This window comes from Varroa destructor, unplaced genomic scaffold (assembly GCF_002443255.2).
Source record: "Varroa destructor unplaced genomic scaffold, Vdes_3.0 BEIS01000003.1, whole genome shotgun sequence".
Taxonomy (NCBI): Eukaryota; Metazoa; Arthropoda; class Arachnida; order Mesostigmata; family Varroidae; genus Varroa; species Varroa destructor.
Genome location: NW_019211456.1, coordinates 56,330,456 through 56,355,078, shown reverse-complemented (window position 1 = coordinate 56,355,078; position 24,623 = coordinate 56,330,456). Strand labels below are relative to the sequence as shown.

Sequence of the window (24,623 nt, the reverse complement as noted above, 5' to 3'; positions counted from 1 at the left end):
GCACTAGGCTAAGAATCAGAGGACGATCAAGTCAGCGGCACGTTAACGAGAAAGAGCAGAAAGCGCTGACAGCTGCTACCACAACAACTAAAAAGTGACAGCAACTTTCGCCGAAGACGACGCCGGGTCCTTAGAACTTGAAGGTGTCGTAAAGAGAATGTTCATGCGCCGTTTATTTAGGCACAACTCAAGCTCCGTATCTTGATTACACAAAGTCACTATTTTCCCTCTCTGTTTATTCCCCGTTATATATATACACATATTTAATGCATTATATCGGAAGAAACATTAATAAGACATACATTTATTGTTCTTGAGTACTTAATATAGTTGAAACTAATATGTGATTGGTTGTATCACCACAATACTTTCAGCTACAGTTCACTGGACCGAAGAAAGTTGAATCATTGCTATGTAGACCGTATGTTGAAAGCACCAATCGTTTGAGCAGAACGCCAAAACGAAACCAAAATAATACAGTTTTTCGCGCCATTCGCCTATCATATTTAGTTCGGGTTGATCCATTCCATGCTGATTCAACATAATTGTACTTGTTGTAATTGGTTTCACTTATCTAGTATCGACAAATATTTATCACAGGTGAGTATGATAAGTTTAAGGGTGTCGTCAATCAATTACTCAACCTGAATACGTAGCGCTCGGTGCTATCGCGCCTAAAGATAGATATCCCCGAGGTGTGAAAAGCTTGTGAAAACGCAAGCTTACCTTCTTTTTGTAAGATCTTTGTCATATATAGGGTGTCCGAAGATCTATATACCATTTGAATAACTATAGTTTGAATTTTTATTAACATATCATTAATATTTGAATCGTTCATTTCCGTTGGGTTTCGTTTTTTAGCAAGTCTCTTTTGAATGGGGGCTAAATCAGATTTTTGCAGTAAATTTAACTAATCTGCATCCGTCAGTACACTGTTGAGAAATAATTGTCCAATTATTCTGTTACTTAAAATGCCACACCACACTAAGCCCAGATAAATTTACATGATGTTTTTACGTAGCATCTAGATTTACAGGAACATTGCAAGAACAATAGTGGTAATGAATTATATCCTAACATTTAAATGTAGTTTAACTTCTTCAAATTTTCTTTCCCGAATTCTGTGCATCTTGTATGCATTCAAACACCATTTGCAAAAGTTTTCTTCAGTCCGGGTGACCTTTATTGGTACCCCTACCATTGTCTTTTCTAAGATACATTAGAGATCTGTAGGGATGTTTCCCTACAGCTCTTTAATATATTTTCTTGGCTGCTAAAGCTTGCGAAAATCTTCTGAGTCTTCGGGAATAATATTTACGAATACCCTAAACAGTTGCGTCCGTTTTAGACTTATTACTTATCTGATTAACTATAATTCACATAGGTAGATTTGCTTGAAACCTTCTACGATATTGTATTTGTATGCTACATTTTCATACTTTTAATAGCATTTTAAAATAAATTTTGTTCATTCAAAAGCTAGTCCGAGTTCGCTAATTTTTCTCTAAATAATTACATCTTAAAAAGAACAAAAACTGTAATCTAAAAATTATAACATGTTGGACACATTTTCTAGGCACCGTGGCGTACATACGTTTCTTTTAGACTATCTTGCTTTTCGATTTGCTACTCCCGCCCTCTAGTTTGTCCTTCATCAATACAGTCAATAATAATGCAATCGTTACCTGTGATTAATTCAGGCGTTTATTAATTACTCATTTCGGAGATCTAATGATGAATTACCCTACCGATAAAAGAAACGCAGTTTCGTCAGACAGAGAGTTCGCGTTTTCGGATATCTCTTTCGACTTCGTGTGAGTATATCAACATAGTTTAGCTAAAATGGTCAGACTTAGTCGATATTAACTAGATATTAAAACTTTCTTTCAAAAATAAAAAACTAATGTTTTTATTACACTATTATAGCATATACACCGTACATATATAATCTATACAGACAGACTAAATGAAATAACTGCTGGTGGAACAGGCCAGTAAGCCTTTATCGTATATGGCACGTACAAAGAGCTCACGAATGTCATTACACTTTATACTTCAGGAGTTTTTGCATTGGAACACAAACGTTAATGTTATAATTTTCCGTGTTATTACAGATATACTAGTTATTCCGAATAATATTTCTCATGAAGGTCGACATTGAACTCGGGCAAACCCTACAAAATAATAAACCTTAAGTTTTCATAATCTCATATTTGAGCTTTTTACCCTTCACTTGGAGAAGAATGTGCTATTAAATACTAAATAAACGTACAGAAACAGCATAGAGGTAAAGGCCGAAGGCAACAAACCGATATTATGTCCCTAATATACATTACATCTAAATATATATATCATTAGAGCAAAACTCGAGGGTCCTCTCCAGACGCATTTTATTTTTTTATATGAGGTAAGAAACTAACTATAATTATCTATAGGAATAACATCAAATAACCGCCAGTCATCGGATACAATTTTTATTAACACAAGACCCCACAATCCTCTCTGCAGTACAATATATATATGCAGCTTATTACACATTGAGCGCACTTGGTTACGCAACACACGTTTCTCAGAAATATACATTTGTGCATTTGATCAGCGCGAAAGATGCTGGTGGTCTTCGCGAGGTTTCTGAATGGGGCTACGACGTTGTTTTCAAACGTCGAGTATGAAAAAAGGTTATTGCCATCTATTTGTCAACGGGTTTGGCATCACGCTCCATCGACAAAAATTAAATTCGTCTTTTAAGGAAACAAATTACTTATCTAATCTCAACTCTTCCTAGCATAAAACTTTAGCAATTCGAAAAAAAAAATCAGCTCAATCCGATCACTCTAAAGGGTCGATTTAAGACAGACAAATAAACACATAAGCACTCGCCTTCAATAGATAGATTGTTATGTCGAGTGGCACCAGCCACGCTTGATGATGGTACTACCGTTAAACGTGCTGGCATGTCGAGCGTTCACCTCTTCAAAGCAGCATACTAAATGTATTAGATTGTAACACAAGTAAGGGCCATTTTTGTAATCTTTGTACTTCTACATTGTTTGGGTACTTCTAAATATGTCGTTCAACGAGTGTAAAAAATTAGGTCGGTTGTCTGAGACCTATGCGACCTAATACTTTATTATGAAGACTGTCGTAAAACCACTTCTGAAGGCAGAAGAAGTCGTGAATTGAAAGGATCAACTGCACTAATATGACTATGGACAAGGACTTCAGATATATGAGGTTTGCTAAAAAATTAAGAGCCCGGTTGCCCTATAAACTGGGTGAACAGCACACAGAAACACAGCTTCTCAACATATCTTCCGACTTCGAGCAGTACGCAGCCAAAATAGCAGATTTCTACAAAGAATCTCTATCCCAAAAAAGCGATGATTTGGATTGGTGGAACCTGCAAGGCCTTATACGCTGGAAAACACTTAAAAAATAGGAAGGCCAACAAGGATCTGTATATATATGAATCAGTCGCATTAATTGAACGAGTTTACTCTACAAAAAAATATAAGTTAAATAGATAAGGTAAAATTATTTTCTTTACGACAATGCCAGGCTGTATATGGCAAACATTGTAAAAGCCGCCCTTCAAAACTTTAGTTAAAAAGTTTCACTGCACCCACCATATTCTTCAGACGGGTTATCATTTTCTCCGATCATTTTTTGACTAAAATCGAATTTTTTAACATCAAACTTTAAAATTCCTGGCAGAAACAAATAATTATGTTGATTGAGAGAAGGGAGCAGGTCATGGAAAGTAATATCAAATACGACGTATATATTTTTACTAGAGTTTAATTGAAACGCTGCGTCTTGCTAGATGAAAACCGGCCTTCTATGTTGCCAGTGTTTTTGATACGTATTTGACTCCGTTGTCAGTCTGGATTCATTCCAGTAGTTCAGTGTATTGAATATTCATCCAAACTTTCATGGTCAATACATTTAACCGACGTCCTTTATAAGCACTCGAACACTGAGATATGACTAGCAGAAGGGCACTAATTAAGGTATGATCCATGTTGTCCTAGTATACCCGAGTTGCCATTGAACCGTACATGTTTTTTATAAAAGAGTTAGGTTTTTAATTCAGTTTTGATTCAATGAGCTTCTATTCCTTTTCAGCCGTCAGGCCCAGAACGAGTTCTGCTTAGACCGTGATTGGGACCAATATCACACTCCAAGGAACTTAATGTTAGCTTTAGTTGGCGAAATTGGCGAACTCGCTGAAATATTGTACGTGGGGTATATATGCAGTATGTAGTGCTAGTTATACAAAGGAAAGGCATTTTTTGACCCATTTTTCAAGATAGCTTACGCCTCCTAGCGTTAGGCATGTAACCTTTTCTTGAGCTTAGTTGATTACCGTTCCTAGAATTATAAAAATTTGAACCGATGTTTGAATATAACAAAAAAATAGTTTGATAAATCTGATGATGTTGTAATCTACAATTGCAGACTTGCCACAGTCACTCTCTAAAATCTAAAGATAATTCTCTACGAGTTGAAGCTTTATTGGCTCTGTGTTAGGGTAACACACCGAATACAGGCTTCCTGGAAATGGTACCATTTTACACCATTTCCATATGGCCATAAACTGCTCTAGTAATAACTTCTAATTTCTTGCGTAGATGTGGAAATGAATCATGACTTTTCTCTAATCATTTTCAGCCAATGGAAGGGCGAAATCTCTAAAGGCGTGCCTGAACTGAGCTCCGATGAGAAAACGCACCTGGGTGAAGAACTTAGCGATGTCCTTCTTTATCTGATCAGGTGATACGATTCGCAAAGGTTGTATTTAAATAAGAGCAACTATTTCAGCTTTTTTTGCATGAGTTACACCTCTTCAATGTAACCTCCGTTTACCTCAACTACAGCTTGAATGAAGGCCTACACCGTCCAAGGGCTCGTTTCATGTTGGCAATGTTCGAAATTATGCGAACAGTGCTTTCTTGATAGCATGCATGAGCTAGTCAATGTTATTAAGCTGAGACTTGCTAGACAGTAATCCCGGGAGCTCAAACTTAGGCTACTCTGTGGCCATATATGCTTATTCCAGAACCTGTTTGAACTCTCAAGCAATCAGTCCTGCATAAATTGGCTAGTATGGACCAGAGCGTGGAAGTCATATGGTTCCATATAAAATACTTTAGTTATTCATAGTCGCATAAGTGTATGTAAAACACACTCCATGTACACGTCTTTATTTGTGGTTTGTTCTTTCCGAAAAAAAATTGGCCGCACAGCATCTTTTTTACACAACAGTACGTTCAGAACATGAGCATCGGCCAAAAATTGAGTTTTGCTGACTTTTCTTCTAGAACCTGAACAGGCAGGCGGTCGTCCTTGCGGTAGTTAATAAACGTTTTCTCGGTAAAGAAGAATCAATGTCCACCTGCTGCTTTTTTTTTGAAAAAATTGATGAGTAAACAACGTTGAGTGAATCTCAAGTTTTATACGCCTCAAAGACTATTTCTGTAATTTATTGACATGTGAAATACGTGGATGGTCCTCGCGAATTATCAGGAATACGGTAGCCACACTTGCATTATTTTCACTAATACTATTATCAAACAGAAGATGTTTTTAGACCACGTCCATTAACTCTTCGAGTTTACACTGTTTTTTGTTGCTTCATTTGCATTCATAATTTGAGGCGTCGTACACTGTTGATTTATTGTAAAATTGGTATAAAACTATGATAAAAAAAACTATAGACCGTGTTTAGGTCGAAATTGAACCAAATATTTGTATATTTCAAAATAGTACTACTGGACTAAATGTGCTCCATTTTAATCGATAATTTCTGATCATTTTTTGGTAACACCATAGCCCTGTCACTGCAGAACTTTATGGTTACTGCGCGAAAAATTGCAAATAGTCCATTTTACATTTCTCTATTGAATCTGAATTAACGTTATTAATGGAGTTTTCCAGAGATCGAAACAGATGATACGTTTCTATCTGATGGTGCTATACGGCGGATGCATTGAAATTTCCCACTTAAGTTCCCTCACTTATTCAATTGTCAAGTAGCTAAAGATGTGTACGGTCCGACACTTATGCAAATTGATGCCATCTTTATCCGATAGTTCCGGTTGATTTTTCTCAATGACTTGTGGTCATCTTGCTAGGTCCAAATCAGTTGCTCTGTTAAGCGACAGTTGCTCATAATGAACGATTCCTTTCCAATTCCACAAAACAAAACCAATTCCTTCTTTTTGTACATTACTGTCGCATTTAATCCTTTTTTTCATTATGCGTAGGCTCTATAGATAGCTCAATTCATCGCATTTCTGTAAAGTTTCTCAAATCGAAATACGATCGAGTAAATTCTTTTGCATCAATTCGTGTGATACCCAAACATCGAGCTTTTCTCGTTGCCAGCTTCCTTCAAATGGCTTGGAGCTTTTTAGTTGTGAACGTTTAGTTCTTTGGAGACATCATAGCTACTCATGTAAGCTCAACTTTCGCAATTATTTTATCAAGTTTTTTCGTGTTTGATCGATTTCTATGAGAAGTGTCTACTATATTGAAGTTTACAGAACGAAAACGGCAAGACAATTTTTGAGTCGTTTTTTGTTTCCGATAACGCATCTTGACCATGAACAGCACAATTTTTTAAGAACCTGGGCAGAATTTGTGTCTTTCTCACAAAAAAATTGTAAATATAGTGAATTTTTGTAGAAATTTCATTTATCTTCAAGCCGCTCTGTCGCGAGCTTGAATGACGACATTCCAACATTTGCTATTTCCAAATCTGATCCTTCAAATTATTGTAACGTCGAGTAGCAACTCATCTTACCCACGGCGTTATAAAATGTTTAGTACTTTTTCAACAACCTAATATATATATATAGGACGGTGCGTTCAAATTGGGACGAACTCTGGCGGGCCGTTTGTCGTAACGAGCATGCGTTTATCCGCTGGTAAGCAAGAGGTCAGTTCTTTCTAGAACAAGATAACACGCTCATCGTGGCGTATCATTTCTGGAATTTGAGCAAACATCAGCTATCATTTAATTTTTCTTCACGCTGGAAAAATCCCCATTAAAGTTGATTTTTATCTTGCCCGAGATAGATAATCTACGCTATTGCCAGTTTTCGTGCAGGTTCCCAAAAACCCAAAAAAAAAAACACCCATGAAACAAACTGGAACATCCTCAATAAAAACTAAATTTAAAGTGCTGAAAACCAGGATGGCTCGGAAAGCCATTACTGATACACTTGGGCTTTTTCACACGAAATTTAACGGCACTTTAAGCATATCAATTGCCAAATAATTCGTCTACGTAAGCTCCAAAGTTCAATATTTTCAGTACTGTTTGTGCCCTCTTAATTTTTTAATCATTTTAAGCCTATGCATTGTTGGTACCTTGTCTGTTGACATAATTTGATTCCGCTGGAGACATTTCCTATGTGACATATTCGGGCATATATACATTAATTACTTTACAGCTACCAGTATCGATGCGCAGTTAGAACTGAAAAATTATTTGCAGATTAAAGAAGGAATATTTATATTAGTAGTGTCTTGAATCCTAAATTGGTATTTGCCTGCTAACATTAGGAATAAGTGGGCGGTGAAGGTTCACATCGGGGCGTAGATACACTTAGTTTCGTGCTAAGAACCAGCCATCCGATTGAACGTCCAAAGGCGGTACCGGATATCTCAAAATATTTGGTTTAGGTGTCAAATTGAAGCTGCAATGGTGGCGAATGATGGCTAGATTATACAAGCATGATAATCAGGAAAGAGAAATAGCACAGGCAAAGACATTTTGTTGAAGTATCTGGTTCTGTTTCGATACAGTGTTTGAAACGAGGCACAACAATTTCAATGTGAACGCCCAACACTGAAGATGTATATATACCCATTTAACTCACTACTCATAAGAATGTATTATTGATTTACAAATTCACAGCGACTTGTAAACCTTCCAGTGTCACCAGTTTTCTAGCATAGGCTTTACTTTTAAGGTGTACCAGTAAGAAAAAACGACTGAGGTCAGATCAAGGGCATAAGCAGGGTACTCCGAAAAAGCCCCTCAGTCCAACCCATCTGTTTGGAAAATTCTTGTCAAAATATGTTTATATATGATCATGATAGTAAAAAAAAAAAAAAAAGGTGTTAAAACTGAAACTCATCATCTTTATTAAGGGCTTCCGCGGTAATTTGGATTCTTACAATAAATACAACTAATGCACCAGTCATTGCACTGTCAAAAATAATGGTTCGGTAAAAAAAAGACAATGTACGTGTCTTTTGGGATAACCTATATATATATATATATATATATATATATATATATATATATATATGCATTAATTCGACTCGATTTCTTCTAAGTTCAAGAACGCGATACAACCGTTTTTATTTAATCATTATAGCATTTTCATGCGACATGTAAATGACTAGCAAGGTGATTTTTTAGGAAGCAGTTTGTCTATGAAAAAGGTATCTTTAAATAAATAAAACAGATAAACATTGATATATACCTTTTTGGTTAAACGTGAGATCTACATTTAAAGCAAGCCATAATGAAGATCCTGAACTTAGTACACTTCGGGATAGGTGAGTATTTTTATGAATGAAATGACTAACTTTTTTAAATTAATCGACAGATCTCGATTTTAAAGGAAACAGTGTCACCATTTTTTGCTTAAAGTCAAAATATCTATAAGTGATATGGACGTGAAAGAAAAAGAGCGCATCAAGATTTAGAAAACGGTAATACTTTGAAAAAATTTAACATATACGAAACGAGTTCACATTAATAATTTGCGAACACGATAGTTGTTCCAAGAAACGATAATTTCAGAAGTTTCCCGTCGAATGCTTCTTTGCGTGATAAATGCGGGAAATAAGTTCTATACACCCAGGTCTTAGGATGGCTCCTTTAGTGTTTACATGAAATTGAAATAATGTGAAATTAGAATTATTGGAAAAAATTTGTGCAGTAGTAGGGTTGATCTGAAAAAAGAGACAAGTCTAAATTGTGTGTTTTTGTTTCACTTGTACACCTGTGGACATTTGCATAAGCCCTTTGTATATACAATATGCTGATACGGTATCTACGAAAATGCCGCCAACCATTGCTTATGTGAAACTTTCCATCTAAGCAAGGAGCTGCCATTTAGTCAGGAGAACTAATTCGGAAATTAAGTTGTCACAAAAAGCTAGCCTATCTGGGCCGGCATAACCCGACGCCTGTTAATGGCGTCACCACTGCGTGTCGTCTTTTTTGCAGTAACAATGATTATCATCATAGGGATTGGATACTAACCACGTACCTTAAACAACGTGTGTAGGACCCTGTTTGATTGATGCTACACAGTAATCAATTGTGTGCTGATTAGTGAACCGAATTTCACTGAAAGACGTCAAAGGCCGCCGCTATCGTCGTCATTGCACACTTAACCGACATTATCATGGCTGCCACGAGCATTGTCGTACATGATAATGTTATTTAACTGTGTCATGAGAGCGAGAGTGGCGATGAGTTTCCGAATGCTATCATAACCGATAGAGAAGTGCTGCCGCCGTGTCCTTTTCCCACATTTGAGTGTGAAAACATCGGTTCAGGCATGAGAGCACAAGGGTTACTGGCACTCAGCTTGTCGTAAGCTTTCAATAGACACCTTGATCGACCCCCCAATATGGGCCCCTTTGTGGAAAAAAGAAACATCTATGAGTTCAAAAAAGAACATGTAGGACATATAAAACATACGAACATGTAGACAAACCCAGTTTCTACAACCTTAGCACATCTTAGCAAGTCTGTGTCCCATAAGAACACGAAAAATAAAAAAATGCGCCCCATTATCAAACAGACAGACCTGACTGGCGACCATAAACATATAGTGGAATAGTAGGTAGGGTAAGCCTCGTTGACCAATTTTATGTAATTCTTTTTTTGATTTGTATACCTGGGTGCATTTGTGAAGGACCTCTATAGAAATTCTCGGTGGGTGACATCAGGAGTATCCTATACGTACACCTCCATTTATAAAAGAAGATTCCATTTGGCCACTAAAACAAATTTGCCAAAATTTCCATAAAAGCTACCCCTGGCTCGTACGATGTCTGTTGCTGTGCGTTACGTCTCCTGTAGTAATAACAGTAACAATGTTGCTGGTAATGATCACCATGATCGGACTATCAGCTGACAAATACTTACTCAAAGCGATTTGTCGCAGTTGTGGTAGAATTTGATGGTTGGACAACAATAATTCTACACGGATTAGCACCACCAAATTGTGAAGCAGGTTATGACGCATAGGACAATGCTCATGGATGTCATCACAATACTGCTGTCCAGCAACGGAGTCGGAATGAGGACACCGTCTACCAGCTAAAGAAGGAGACATGCTTGCTTACCTCTCTGTTTCCTGTAAGCATCCTCTTGCCAAAAACGGATACCAGTAAGCCAAAAAAACAAAGCCTAGACAAAGACTCGGAAGCAAAAGGTAACCTAAGTCAGTAGTTACATATGTTTGCACACTGATCTTCTACATATAAATCTTCTATAAAGGTGATTTCAACAACGGACTGCAGCAAGCAGGAAAAATAATTGTGAAAACCAGGTGCGGTTTGCTATCATACAGTAACGGCTTTAAGCGATTATATGTACCTTTTATTTCTTTATTTAATATTGCTATAAAACTAAGGAAACGTACATCTGGTTACTACGGAATACCGCTAAATCGTTGCTGAGCCCGCGCACTTCAGTGGTCGAAATATCATTTAACACTCTTGAAAGGACGAACAGGCCTGTTAATAATCACTCTGTCAATTTACTAGAATTAAACTACCTTGGCGAACCATTTCTAATACTGTAAACCACTTTCCAATTCCGCCTTGCAGTCCCAAAGTTAAACAATGTGAAATTCTGTGTGTTGAAGTATCAAGTACTCGTAATGCTGAGGCGCCTTTCGAAAACTGTATGCCAGTATTCATGACGTGACAACGTCGATATATTTCATACATCGGCCAAGAAAAGAAGTTTTGTTTTCATCCGGCTTTCCAACTCACAAAACCCGCTATGTGTGCTTTTCACTCTACAGATTAGCCGAACGCTGTGAAGTGGACTTACCAATGGAAGCTCTACGGAAGTTGAAAAAAAACGCGGAAAAGTATCCTGTTAGCCTTGCGAAAGGCCGCAGCGGGAAACATGACCAATCGCAGTAAAACGTTGAAGTTATCAAGCAATTAAAAATGTACGTGCCATCATAAATATGATTATTTATACAATAGAAAATGACTGTAATTGATAACAACATGTTAATTCTGTGCGATACTCACCTTTTACGGTCTACGGTGCAGTTCTTCCCTTACTTTATCGTAGGCAAGTAGCAAGTACTATGATTTTGAAAACTCCACAAGAAGCGGCGAGATCAGAAACTATAAAAAGATAAAACTGATTTTTTTTTATATACTTTACAGGTCTGATATTTCGTAGATAAAGACGTAAGAGGGTTACGCAAGAATGTGCTGAACTCCAGTAAATGCAACGAATGAATGTTAATAAAATAGCAGAATATTCATCCCCATTGAATCCTTCTGTGTCTGCAATTCGTAATTACTTCCATTTTTGACTTCTGGGAAGCCTAGGATAATAGCATTAAAATTTCGTTACTCCACAGTGCAACATGCAATTGATTGTACGATTGCTAAGGTGGCTTAAAGCCTCGCCAACAAAGAAAATAAAAAATGACTCGACCATATTTAGTTAGGTTAGACACCCATGCCAAAATGGCGGAACACGATCGTCTGTGTCTGTTCAGTAAATACAATTAATTCGCTTTCACTAATTTTTTGCATAGCTGTAGCTACTACCTTAATAAATTAAGACATTTTCTATCTGGACATATTTTTTTTTATTCTGTTATTATAGTCATATAATTATTATACAGTATGCTAGCAATCGGCATGCTATCTCACACGCATTGTCTCCCACTGTTACTGAATGTAATAGCGTTGGTGTGTCGGTACCTTATCATAGAAGAACTTAATAAATTATACAACGACTACAAAATACTAATGGTCCTTCGTTGCGTAACAGATTGGCATATCACGTACTCGAGCTTCGTTTAGCTTCTGTTTCATTTTCCCATTTAACTATTTAAGTACTATACTTCATTTTGGCAGGTTTTCGTGTGCACTGAAAATTGCTATGTTACATAAAATAGTCTACCTTTGAGGATGATTCTTTTCCAAAAATACTTCAGACTATACAAGCACTCTAAGAACACGTTTTTTAGCCACGTGACCTTGGTATAGAGGCTGTTTGATGCACAGAAAATATGGCCACTTGAAAGCGGTTAGCGGTTTTGTAGTGGCACACATTTCAAAACAGATAGTATCAGAGCAACACTGTATGTTGCTGTTTTATGCGCCTAGTGTTATAACCATTGTCTTCCTTTATGGCTTGGAAGGCTACTTTAGCGTTTGTTTATATGTTTCTTAGTTTTTTGGTCTTCAAATAATACGTGTCGAATACAACAGGTAATCAACATTTATAGCTATGTAGCATTACTATGAAGAATACGCTATCGAACAGCCGTACATGAAGGAAATCAATACAGCTTTGAATATAGAGAAGATTTGTTCATGAAACTCCAGCAAAATGGTGATTCTTCACTCAGTCATTCATTAAATCAAGACATTATACATACATTTTCATACAGTCTTCAGCAACCTTCTGAACAGTTTTCACTTGGCAAGCGTAAGCAATAATATTTGCTTGCCTGAGCTCATTAAGACCTTTCTTAGCGGATAGTTCGTAAACGCCCTTGCACTAAAGAACACGTGCGGTGCTACAGTATCATAGCGGAAGCACGAGGACAGACCTTCACGCCAAGACCCCACCGGAACCTAAATACGTATTAATCAGAGCTCTCATTTAGAGTTTATCTCCGTTGACGGCACATGCATATAATGTAGCAGCCTTGGAAATCCAATGGTCGAATAATATCGTATAAAATCCTTTTAATAAGTTTAAATAAAAAAAAATTAAATTAAATTTTAACTTGATCTTATGTAATTTGTAAGTCTTAGACGAAACCATCACAGCTCTCTGCACAATACTCATTCTAACTATCATTCACAACCTTTGAAAACACCCGCATCATTATCATCAGTGTATAATATAAACATTTACATTATAGCTGCAGCTATTACCTTCATTAGTGAGGAAGTATGATACATTTTTGGCGTAAGTTCTGTAACTGCTGCAGCAACAGTGATATTTGGTGATAGTTAACAAGGTTTTGCGATTCGTTCCAGAATCACTCGGATTATAAATTCTTCTGCTTTTTATTAGCCTCTTCATGATTTCTGAGTCAGAGACTGATAAGCAAATCCGATATTTGCCTCGGCGGTTTCTTGGGGGGAGGCATGCTTCTACGTTCTCTTGAAGTTAGCCGTGTAGTATTAACTGTGTTACCGCCGCCATGTACGTGTTGTGGAAGATGCTCTGTGAGGGTTTGATTGTCAGCACCTTATATCTACGAAAGCGGATTTTGGTTGGTCTTGCTATAAATATGTCTAGGTTTGGAGCAGACGAGGTGTCGAAGTGCGTACAGAAGCCCTTTGCGGAATTGGAAGTAGCAAAGTACGTCGAATAGGATGAGCAAGATGAATGTTAACAGTACTGCAAGTGCAATAATCACAGGTGTACTAATGATATGTGTGACGTTTCTAGCGCCATTATCACCGTTGTTAGGATAGGGCCCGATCATTCCTGGCGCTGGACCTGTGCGGAATACCAACTCGGCTGGCTCTCCGTAACCCAGCTCGTTATGTGCCTCGACCCGGACCCGGTAGAACATTTCTGGCCGGAGATCAAGAAGGTCCTTTGAAACCATACTTGCCCATGAGGTTACATGTTCACTTCGTCTTCGTCCTGTGTCTCTAAATTCAGTCGCGGAAACCTGCTCCACGAGTTGGTAGGACACAAGAAAGTGGTCTATCGGTTTCCCGTTACTAAGGGGCATAGTCCATTCGATATGCACACGACTGGGGTGCACGTCCGCATGGGGAGGACTAATAAATATCGGTGGGTCAGGGACTGCTTCGACCGTTGTATCAATCTGCAGCGGCTCGGAATGTGGTCCTTCGCCGACTTCGGAACGAGCGCTGAACGTGAAGAAATATTTTGTGCGTGGAATAAGTTGAGTGATCTTCCGAGGTTCGCCAATCATCTCAGCGAATTGCTCGATCTTGGCTTCATTTAGACTTTGGCCCTCACGCCAGTACTTAGTCAAGTACTGAAGGATAGGCATGCCGCCGTTATCCACAAGCCGATTAAATTCGAACGTAACGGTTGTCGCAGTCACTCGGAGGACTTTTGGTTGGCTTGGCGCGTTTGGTCGGCGGGCTTCGCGAATTGTGAAAACTAAACTACGTTCTCCAAGATTGTTTAATGCTACACACACAAAGTCTTGGCTAAAACGAGGAGCTTGGTCGGTGACGGTGAGCACAGACATGCCAACGCTGTTATCCACTGAGTATAGCATTTTATCGTTGAGCAAATTTCCATGCAAATCCTTCCATTGAACGGTGGCGTTTGGAATAGCCTGAATATGGCACGTCAGCATTGCCGGCCGACTGCCCCACGTAAATACAGGGTTTTTTTTTGCCGTTAAAAGCGGCGCATAATTAACGTCCAGTTTACCGGTTCGTTCCACACGATTCACACGGTTCTCAGCTGAACAGTAATATAAGCCGGAGTGATCTTGTCGCACCGGGAAGATAGTTGCGATGAGCGTTGTTACATAACCGGTGGTTAGGTTTTTCAAACTAATAACGCCGCCTCCGTCGTCATTGCTGTGGCCTAGAGAAATAAGTGCCTGTTCTTTGCGAATGTGAACTTCCGGTATAGGTTTGCCTTCAGCCTGACACTCCAGAGCCACCTCACCGTCCTCGTTGACAGTTTTGTTCTGAAACTCAATTATCTTTGATGGGATGATTACTTCGACTTGCGTGTCTCGCACGGCCTTTCCTCCTGCGTTAACCGCATGACATGTATATACGCCTTCATATTCTCTTGATGTCTGAATAAACTCCAGTATGCAACTTTGCGGTGTAACTCGAAAACCGCCTACATCGGATAAGTTTCGGCCCTTAAAATCTGTCCAGTAGCAAAGAGGTGGCGGAATCCCAGTCGCAGCACAAACAGCCATTCCTGAGCTTCCTTCAATAATATCGGTTACGTTTTTCAGTTCAATGATGTTTGGTGGGGTAATCACATTGACGGTTATAAACTCCCTCTTGATTTTTCCCGTTGCTTCAACCATGGCCGTTACTCGATATCGGCCGGCATCGGTAGCCATGACGTGGCGAATATTTAGGCTACTTCCTACGATAGTGAACCTCTCCGAGGAAAGTTGAATACCTCTCTGGTTATCCCACAGTACGCGCGGCACAGGATTTCCATGAACTTGACAACGAACGGTACCTTTCAGAATAAAATGGGAGAAAATACAAGTGTTAAATTCTTATTAAATATCGAATTTTAAATTTAATAAGATGTGTCGGAATTCAAAAAATGATACCACTTAATCGTCTCCCTTCCGCTTTCCATCGCCATTTAAGCGTTTTTCCTTTCTTATATTTACCGTGCACAATTCACTCAAAATTTCTTTTGAAAACACCACTTACTGGCCGAAAGTCATTTCTACACGACGTTTTTGTCGTGCCTGTTCCCTGCTGGTTGCTAGTTATACCTTACTGACTATGTACAAACTATAGCCATCAACGTCTTGCTTTTTTTATCTTCGTAGCCAGATTGTGTGGTATGACCGGAACACGATCACAATTCTCCGACGTCATCGCTTTTAACTCTAGTGAAATATATGTTATGTATTTCATTGCTGGTGAATGTGAATAGGCGTTGTGCACCACTACATTTGTAAGTTAGAGAGAATTGGACCTGCATCCTGGGGGCGAATGAACCTGGGAGGGATAAACCTGGGAGGGTTTGCCTGGCTGCCGTTTTGTGTAGGACTGGACTTCGTGGCAATAATACGGTTTCAGAATAGCCTATGTAAGATGGTAACACGCTTCTCCGATCTCGGTAGTACAGGTTGCTTCAGGCACCGTTAAACGTCTCACGACGGACCATTCGACCATTACATCTATAACCTATGTTAAGAGAGTCTCACTGGATAAATGGCAAACTGAATAACTCTGACTAGTGTGCATTTTAGGGAAACTGTTCTTTTGAAGGATCCCTTAGAGTTCACACGAACAGCCATGTTGGTACTAGAAGTGCGAGTCGACCCTATTATAAGCTCTTACGTTAGGTATTTGCATTAATTTTGAGTGATCATTTATTTTAATTGACACGTCAAGCATGTTATTGTCAGGTGTTTTTAATACATTTTAAAGTATAAACGTTTTTCAATGTTACCTGCATATGTTTTTGGAGAAAGCGAATACAAACAGAAATCAGTAAGGCCAATAACACTGAGTGAAGAAGCGTGCTGCTATAGCTGCTTTCCGGCTGCTTTCAGACTCTTGTCATAAACCTGTTATATGTATATATTTTTCGGATATTGGCCTTATCAGCAACAGCTCTGGCTAGAACTACCTTTTTGAATTATATGACCTACTTTGCTTCTCTGTGGTGACAAACACACAAGTCATGAATGAGATGAACTTACCAACCTTAGGAAAAAAAATGCGTTTATCATGAGACTCTTCCATCAAAATAAAAAACTTCTACCAGATCAGAAAGAATAAGTTACGGCTTCGACGAAAAATACTTTTAAAGGTTTTGTTTTTAAAACAAATGCTTAAAAATGAGATTGGAAGAAAAGACAATAATCGGTCAAAGGTAGTACAACTCCCTAATAAATAAAACTCCCTCAATAGCTAGTACTTCGGGCTTCGACGGGTGCAACGTAAACTTTGCTACAATAATTAAATTAAAAAAATTGACGCAAAAGTCAAATGAATGATGCAAAAAAATTTGATTTTTTCAAACGGATCCTTAGCTCCCGACCTAGTGTAATACATGATATCATTTTGTGAGCATTTGTAATTCGATGTTCCGATATACCGATGATGAATACCTCTGGCACAGCGACATCTATCTTATCCTAATCTTGGCTTCAACTAAGTTCGTCATAGATGGCTCAACGAGATACGTTACCATCACGTCCGAGGACTAGATCTTGGGTAGTTGGACAGTTGTCAAAGGTGATGTCATGGAAAAAACTGATTTTCACAGGCACTTGCAGCGAAGATGTTCCTCCGTAAAGGGCCTTGCACGTGTACCGGCCTGAGTTTTCAGGTGTCGGTGAGTCGAAGTTTAGTGCCAGTCCATTTTCCGATTCAAACGCGTATATCGTTGCAGTGTTATTACGAGTGATTTCGGAACCCTATGGTGACGTCAGAAGTGAGAATTTCAATCAATTTTCATGCTTCGTAAATGGGTGTGTTTAGGAAAGTTTGTGGGCAGTCATTTTTTGAAAGTGAGCGTAAGATATTTCGCTTTTTTACTCCACATATATTTCGCCTAGCTGGCCTGATGGCGTTTCGGAGTTCCGCAGAGTATCGAACTAAACTCAACCAGAATGAGCTTAAGAACTACGCTGTCAGATATGACGCTCATTTACAATTAGGAGAGACAGACATTCCGTTAGACAAAAAAAGATAAGTTTATGGGTGACATAAGTTCTGCTTTAATTGCCAATATCGTGTATATATAAAGGGCTGTATAAACCATTTGAACGACGCTAGACCTGAGGACTAATCCATTTGAAATCAGAGTATCGTCCATTTCCAGAGCCTTTGTTGCAAAACACGGCGAAAATCGCACCTGCTGGCTGATTTTGTATCGGTTGATCGGGTGACAGATATAATCCTTCTGGAGGAAATTCCGCTTCGTCATACTATTATCAACAAAAACAACACCATATTAATGTTTATTAATTGATGCATTCTCACACATAAACGACGGATAGTTCATCTTCGCGTGAAATGTCAACATCTATATTTCACTGGAATATTGAATATCTTAGAGATAATTGCATATCTAGTTTTTTTTAGTAAGTCTTCCTGGAATATGCCTAACCTGACCCCTTGCAAAATAGTCAGTCAATATAAATGAAACGGCGGTAATTAGAGCTATTATCGGTCGGCGAGGCCACATTGCCAGGCGGCGCGAGCTGTTCAGAAGTCGTTTACACACTGCCACCCGAAATACCTGAAAGGACAATGGAAATCAACGGGATACGTTATTATATGGCTTTTGATAACGTCCCATATTCAATCAGTACTATACTAGATGTCGACAGGTCAATATTTGGCGTGTACATCTTCACTCCTCTACAGAGTCGCTGTTACGTTGATACGAGCAGGTCGAGAAAGCAAACATTTTTGCCCACATTATTTACGAGCACAACGATTATACCTTCTTTCTTGGTGTTTCCGGTTTTCATCCAACCAAATATCGGGGGAAAGGAGCACTGCGCATCTAAACACGAACTCATAGCCTCATGATACATAATAATGGGCCAGCAATCTGGAGACACATCAGTGTCAAAAATACTCATAGCTGGAAAGCTGTTGACCGCTATTGTGGAAAAACGCCGCCTCTGAGAAATAGTGCAACTCAGACAGCTTTATTACATGCCCTAGCCGCAGATGAATTCTTAAGGATATATAGAATACTTGCGGCTATACATGATCTTAGGCCTTTTAAACCGGTCAGTGACCTTGGAATAGTTTCGGGAAGGACGGCAGGCAGACAGGCAGACAGACATGCTCTCACTAAAAATGTGCATTATCCACAGCCGGACAGATGCTGCCCCTATTAACACCATTGACAGATGTTTAATTTTGATACTGGCTCTTTCGAAATCGTGCGGACACCGCTACGTACATCGACATACATAAATAGCACAAAAGGCAATACATTCGTAACGAATAGTAATAAGACTGTTATATACACGGACAGCCAGCAGAAGTTTAGACCAGTGTATAGCTATTACGGGACTTAGAACTTTGCATCTTCTTGTACTATAATCGCCGCTGTAGACTGATTTAACCATAATAGCCAACAATGCATTAGGCTGTTTACAACACGTTGGAGGACATTCTCTACTACCTTTTCTACATATTCTACCCGCAGCTTTACTGTGTAGTAGTGCTAAAATGTTATTTCTGTCGTCATCTGTGGTATCACCCCAATGATGGCAGTGATGATGACTTCTCTTATAAGAGACAACACTGCAGACGTATATATGTTACCTTAGGTCAATATTAGTGAAACAAGTCTTATATTCGAAGAATTATAAGAAATATGTACAATGAGTCACCAGTGCTTATAAGCATTGATTGATGGAAGTAGTATATCAGTTAGCACGCTATGTTTTTTTGTCTGCATGCATATGAGATGCATATGTCTTAACAAGAAATATCAGATGTCCCGCAGTTGGGTTACTAACGATAAACTACCGCTGCATTAAAATTCCGATTTTAGTTTCTTGCTCTTTACCCCATTGGTCGGAAACATCTACGGCAATTAGCATTGCCAGTGACTCTAGCTGTTCTTCCCAGTTACGATTGTCATTGCAGCTATTTTATTGTATAGCATTGTATTGAGTGCCTCCGCTTCGGTTCACTTCCGTAGTTTCTTCGGATATTAAGTTACAGCATCGGCACAGTAATAGTTACCATTTTGCTATTCAGAAGGAGTAACTCTATTGATTACCTCCGTTGCTAATCGGAATGCTTTGTCCTGGTGCAGGCCTCGGTGTAGCTGTCTAACATTGCTTTAGCTTAGCGTACTGACAGTATGCAACTGGCACATAGAGTCGCATATTGTCTGTAGTGTTTGAGCGGTAAAGGTTTTTTTGGCCTACCTTTAGGTGCCTGAAGTGCTATGTCACACCTTTTGGCTGCTGGGGCTCTTAAGACACTGAGACTGGAGGAAGGAGCCATGAGCCTCAGCTTCTTCGTACCTTCCACCAAATGGGCAATGACAGGTGGAGGCAGTTCGGTTTACCTAATGTTGCGTGCAGCAATGCAGCAGCAGCAGCAGCTGCAGTAGCAGAGCTTTCCGGGCATATCACACGACACGGACAAAGGGAACGCTAGGCCAAACACCACAATCTCAGGCAGAGAACAGCAATGGAATTGCCATTCGAATAGCCGGTTATGTTAAACCGACTTCTGAAGGCCAACATTCTTTGCTCCACTAGTAACTTACAATATAGAACTGTAGGTGAATCGTTTTATTATTGCATAAGAAGATTGTGAAACTTTTAGAAATATTATAGCAAAAAAGCTCCGCAGCTGATCGTCGTGATTTTCTTACTACTACTCTTATAGTTGATCAAAAGAAAGGACACGGCACGAAATCAAAGCAGGTAAATTGCTACTAAAGATAACCATAACTTGAGAGACTGACTGAAGTGACCAATCAAACTATACGTTTCCTAGAAAAACGAAAGTTATCAGAATTTATCTGTATATATGTCGATGATATGCATATATTGTCGGTACACCCACGTAACATGAGAGTATCCTATTGTTTCAGAATTTTTCGATACGCAATTACAATAGGACAGATTCGAAAAATGGCAAATGCAAAGCAAGATTTAGTTGGAAATAAACACCGATGGCACAATGTTCAGAAAAATAATTATCCCAACCGAAAAAATAGTTCAGCTATCAGATACTAGAGAGCTATGCCTACGAATCTGGTACTTGAATATTTGACAAAGCTCGTAGCCAAATGCTTAATGAAACGTAAAACAGATCAAAGACAGTAGCATAATCGGCGCTAGCATGCAATTCAACGGGAAACTTCCCCGATAGGTGGCGTTATCAAGTGGAATTGGTTATACCGCTATTCGGAAAGAAGGCAAAAATTATTTTTAAAACAAGTTTTTAAGACAAGTTGTTTTTTTAAACAAAATTTTTAAGACGGTTAACTATACTTAAAGTGAAGTTTTAAAAGCCTCTGCTAATCCTGTAGCGCTGTTGACGTAATACTGCCTTTAGACTACAATCAGTTGTTGATTATAGTTGGCTATCGATCTATATCGTCGTACACATGTTCACAAATATTAAGTGCTGGTAGAAAGATACTGTTTGCTCTCTTCATTCAGCCAGTCTTGAAACGCGTAGATCTAAAAAAATGTGTTGTCACACAAAAGCAAATGGCAGTCTTCATCCATCACCATATTAATAATATTTCTATAATTATTACTTTAAAAGAATTCAATGAAGCGGGATAGTCTGTCACAAAGAGGAGCCGTGCGGTTCCGATTAGTCGCACCATAGTACCTATAGTATTGACGCGCAGTGACTAGGGGTAGCAGTCGTGAAGCTTCAAAGTCTTCCGTTCGTTTGTTAATTCGTGACGGAATTGAAAAAGGAAAACATCTTTTTTTTCCCGGCAGCAGCTTGCGTTAGAAGGCAGCTGATTTTCATTCGGTTTTTATTCTCACCATTAAGCGGGTGAAAAAAAAAACGTAGAAGTAGAAGATAAACGAGGAGTTGAAGAAAGCTGAAAATATGAATTGTGGAAGGGGTATGGAAAAAAATGAATAAGAACTTAGAAGCAACAGCTTTTATCATTACCAACTTTTCATTGTCGCGAAAAAAAAACTCGGCCACTCGAGTCATATAATTCGTGCTTTGACAGCAAAAGCTCCGACGAATTCAGTTTTCATTTTTGGCCCAACACAGTTCTCGAGCCGTACTGGTATTATTAATATATCACCACCGGACGTATAAGTACTACCAAAAAAATGACTCCGTGAAGTAATGAAAAAGCTATTGTGATTCATTCAGTCGTATGGAAATGCTGTGGTTGATTGATGAACATGCCACCACCACCGCCATTGCAGCTGTCGACATCTTCGTGAGCTCACACGATGACGGCATGATTGACGACACCCGAAGACGGGTGCTTAGGTGTGCGGGAAGTGGGGGGCGGCAAAAAAGAGGAGGTGGGGCCAAGCGGTGAACACACATTTACCGTTAACGGTAATAACATCATGATAATACACATTTCCACTATTAGTAGATGTAGATGCTACTGTGGCTGCAGCTAGTGATGATGATGATGATCATGGCCTTTCTGATGGAAAGAAGGAACTAAATATAAGCATACTATAAAATACAAACCGATAAGATCAACGCTGAGCGAGAGAGAGGAAGCATTTACAAAACTGCTGACTGCGATTTGACTTTGACCGCGCAACATAAAATGTGGGAGTGAACATCGTTCGCGGGACTGACGTTCGAAGAACTGACACAAAGAGGAAACGCCAGAAATCATAAAAGAAAAATCAACGTAACACTTTCCTACTAGCGCATAGCTATCTTCCACAAATGGAAACATTCATTGATAAGCATAAAGTTTCGACGGCGATAGGCTTTGGCCCGAAACTGCTGGGTATCGTATCCATAAAGAAATACCTCGATGAGATATCGAAACACACACCCATAAACTTTATTTGGCGCAAAAGGTCTACTGAAAAGAGAAGGTAGGGAACCTAGACTCAAAAATAAAAGAGATAACGGCAACAACAACAACAACGATTTAGTGTAGTCCACCTTTAAATTAACATACATTGTTTTGAGTTGTTGCTGATCGTCACATTTCAAGATCAATCTAGATGAAGAAAAATAAATACTAGCAAAGAAGCTAGTATTTATTTTTACACCAACCATGTTAAACGTCTTGTATTTGATCTTATACTTCCTATAATCCATTAATCATCAATGTTCATTATTTTTGTGAGTCTGTTTATTGAGAGCCTGCGGTAAGCTCGTTTTAGTCTGCTAGTTGTATACAAACGAATACGCCGAAGATAAACATATGAAGATATATCGATGACTAATTGGTAAAGGTTACTTTTAGCTTGTATTAGTTCACTCATTTTCAATCATTAATCAAATTTAGTTATGGTAGAGATAAATCCATTGCAACTTGCCAAACCCAATTCAACCATTGCCCATGGCCCGACTGACCCACCTTTTTCTGTTTGTTTATACTGATAACATAGAGAACGGTCCACTGAACTGGTTTACGAACTCGTAAAAGTGCTACATCTTCGATGATCCTGTATGCATAATGTCGTCGGTATACGAAATAGGTCATAACGGTCTAAACATAAAGCCGTGTATCCTTATTCTATTATATCTGTCTGTCAGAGTATCTGTTTACGCTCTGACTTTTATGTGCTATAATTATCAAGGCTCAAATCTCTGTTTCAGATGAACTAAAAGCCACTGCCTCTGGGTTATCATCGAGCGGCTGATAACTGCTCTCGATTGAATGACTGGCCCAACAAATGAGAAGTCAAAAGGAAATATAAGCAATATTAACGTCGTCCAATAGAGTCAAACCGATCATAGACAGTAGACACATGATAATCCTAACGACCATGATAAAAAATTGAATCAGAATTTGTGCGCATGTCGATAAGTACTTTCTACGTAAAGACGCAACGAGCTATCATTGCTTTTTATTATAAAGAATTCGGCAATAGCCGGTAGACCGCTACGTCAATAGGAGGCGTCTGCCGTTACGTAATATACACAAATAAAATGGTGCAACGCTAATAATTACTGCTTCCTATTCTTACTTAGCATTGGCCGCTAAAATGATTAGAAAAATATCGAAATTCAGCCATTTAGATATATTTTACTACACGGGAGCCGCGCATCGAAGTTTCAATAAACGTACTACTAGTGTCGAAAAATTGCGGAATAGTTACGTCTTTTAAAAATTACCGGAGTCATCAAATAGCGATATAAAGCTTATTGGTGCTCTCCAACTTTAACCCGTCTAAGCTAACCGCCGTTAGCTTAGAAAATAAGAATGGTCAGTGTCTGAGTATAGACGGGTATGATACTAATGATTAATAATAGCGACTGAAAGTGGGACTATTATGTTATTCTCAAGTCCTAAAACCGTGTCCAGTAGCCCATTATAGCGCGCCAAAAAGTCCTGCTTGACGAGCCCTTTTTGATTCAAAGGCAATTTGTCCACCTTAGCGAAAGTAACTCCCGCGTTGCAACGTCGGCGCAAAGAAGAATTATTGACATCGAGTGTAACAAAATGAAAGCCATGTTGGCTTTATCAAAGATTCTCTAAACCGTTATACAATGTATAACTAATATAGTATAATAGACGACACCAATAGGTTACGCTCTACCTAGAAGAAACTTCCATGCATGCATACGCCTTTACCTCTACACAGGGCAGAGTTACCATGTTAAATGGTATACGTATATACGAAAACATAGAAATTTTGTAAATTATTCCTTGGGCTACGCCACCCTAAAAGAGCAAACACTAAGTAATTTCGGGAAAGCTCAGTATCATTGCCGACAGCCAAATGCAAGAATGAGTGAATGGCGGTTTATAAAATTTAAATCAGTCAAAGACAAAATTAATCGTTGTAGAGCACGAATCACCGCAGTTTTCAAGATCAAAGTGAAAAGCTCTTTTTTTTTTTCTTCTAATTAAATTAATAACAATAATATTTTAATTTTACAACAGCTCATGAATTTCGTACATCTTAAAAAATTCTCTCAACCATTTTTGCGCGCTTTACGGGCTCATCTTTTTTAAGTAAAACTTCAGAGTT

At 38.7% G+C, this 24,623-nt stretch overlaps 2 protein-coding genes across 18 annotated transcripts in view; one reads left to right on the top strand and one right to left on the bottom strand.

Annotated features, from left to right (window-relative positions):
- Window positions 1-122: 122 nt before the first annotated feature.
- On the top strand, window positions 123-11,868 carry LOC111246886 (dCTP pyrophosphatase 1-like). Of its 2 annotated transcripts, none has more exons than XM_022797238.2 (6): window positions 123-143; window positions 1,701-1,814; window positions 4,126-4,236; window positions 4,672-4,773; window positions 11,067-11,219; window positions 11,446-11,868. In XM_022797238.2, the coding sequence occupies exons 2-5, from the start codon at window positions 1,732-1,734 to the stop codon at window positions 11,188-11,190; spliced, it is 420 nt and encodes a 139-aa protein (XP_022652973.1). In that variant the 5' UTR covers window positions 123-143; window positions 1,701-1,731; the 3' UTR covers window positions 11,191-11,219; window positions 11,446-11,868. The 2 variants fall into 2 exon arrangements, with proteins under 2 accessions (XP_022652973.1, XP_022652972.1); XM_022797237.2 differs by lacking the exon at window positions 123-143 and adding an exon at window positions 442-600.
- Window positions 11,856-24,623, bottom strand: part of LOC111246885 (fasciclin-2-like) — a 45,439-nt gene continuing 32,671 nt past the window's right edge. For 9 of the 16 annotated variants that reach the window (XM_086983048.1, XM_022797232.2, XM_022797233.2 and 6 more), the window contains 4 exons: window positions 18,083-18,214; window positions 17,751-17,900; window positions 17,159-17,387; window positions 11,856-15,460 (listed from right to left, as the gene is read on the bottom strand). In XM_086983048.1, coding sequence (XP_086839174.1) covers window positions 13,509-15,460; window positions 17,159-17,387; window positions 17,751-17,900; window positions 18,083-18,214 — 2,463 coding nt within the window. In that variant the 3' untranslated portion in view covers window positions 11,856-13,508. Of the gene's footprint in view, window positions 15,461-17,158; window positions 17,388-17,750; window positions 17,901-18,082; window positions 18,215-22,149; window positions 22,201-24,623 lie in introns of those variants that run through there. The other 7 variants (XM_022797236.2, XM_086983058.1, XM_086983059.1 and 4 more) reach the window with 4 other exon arrangements.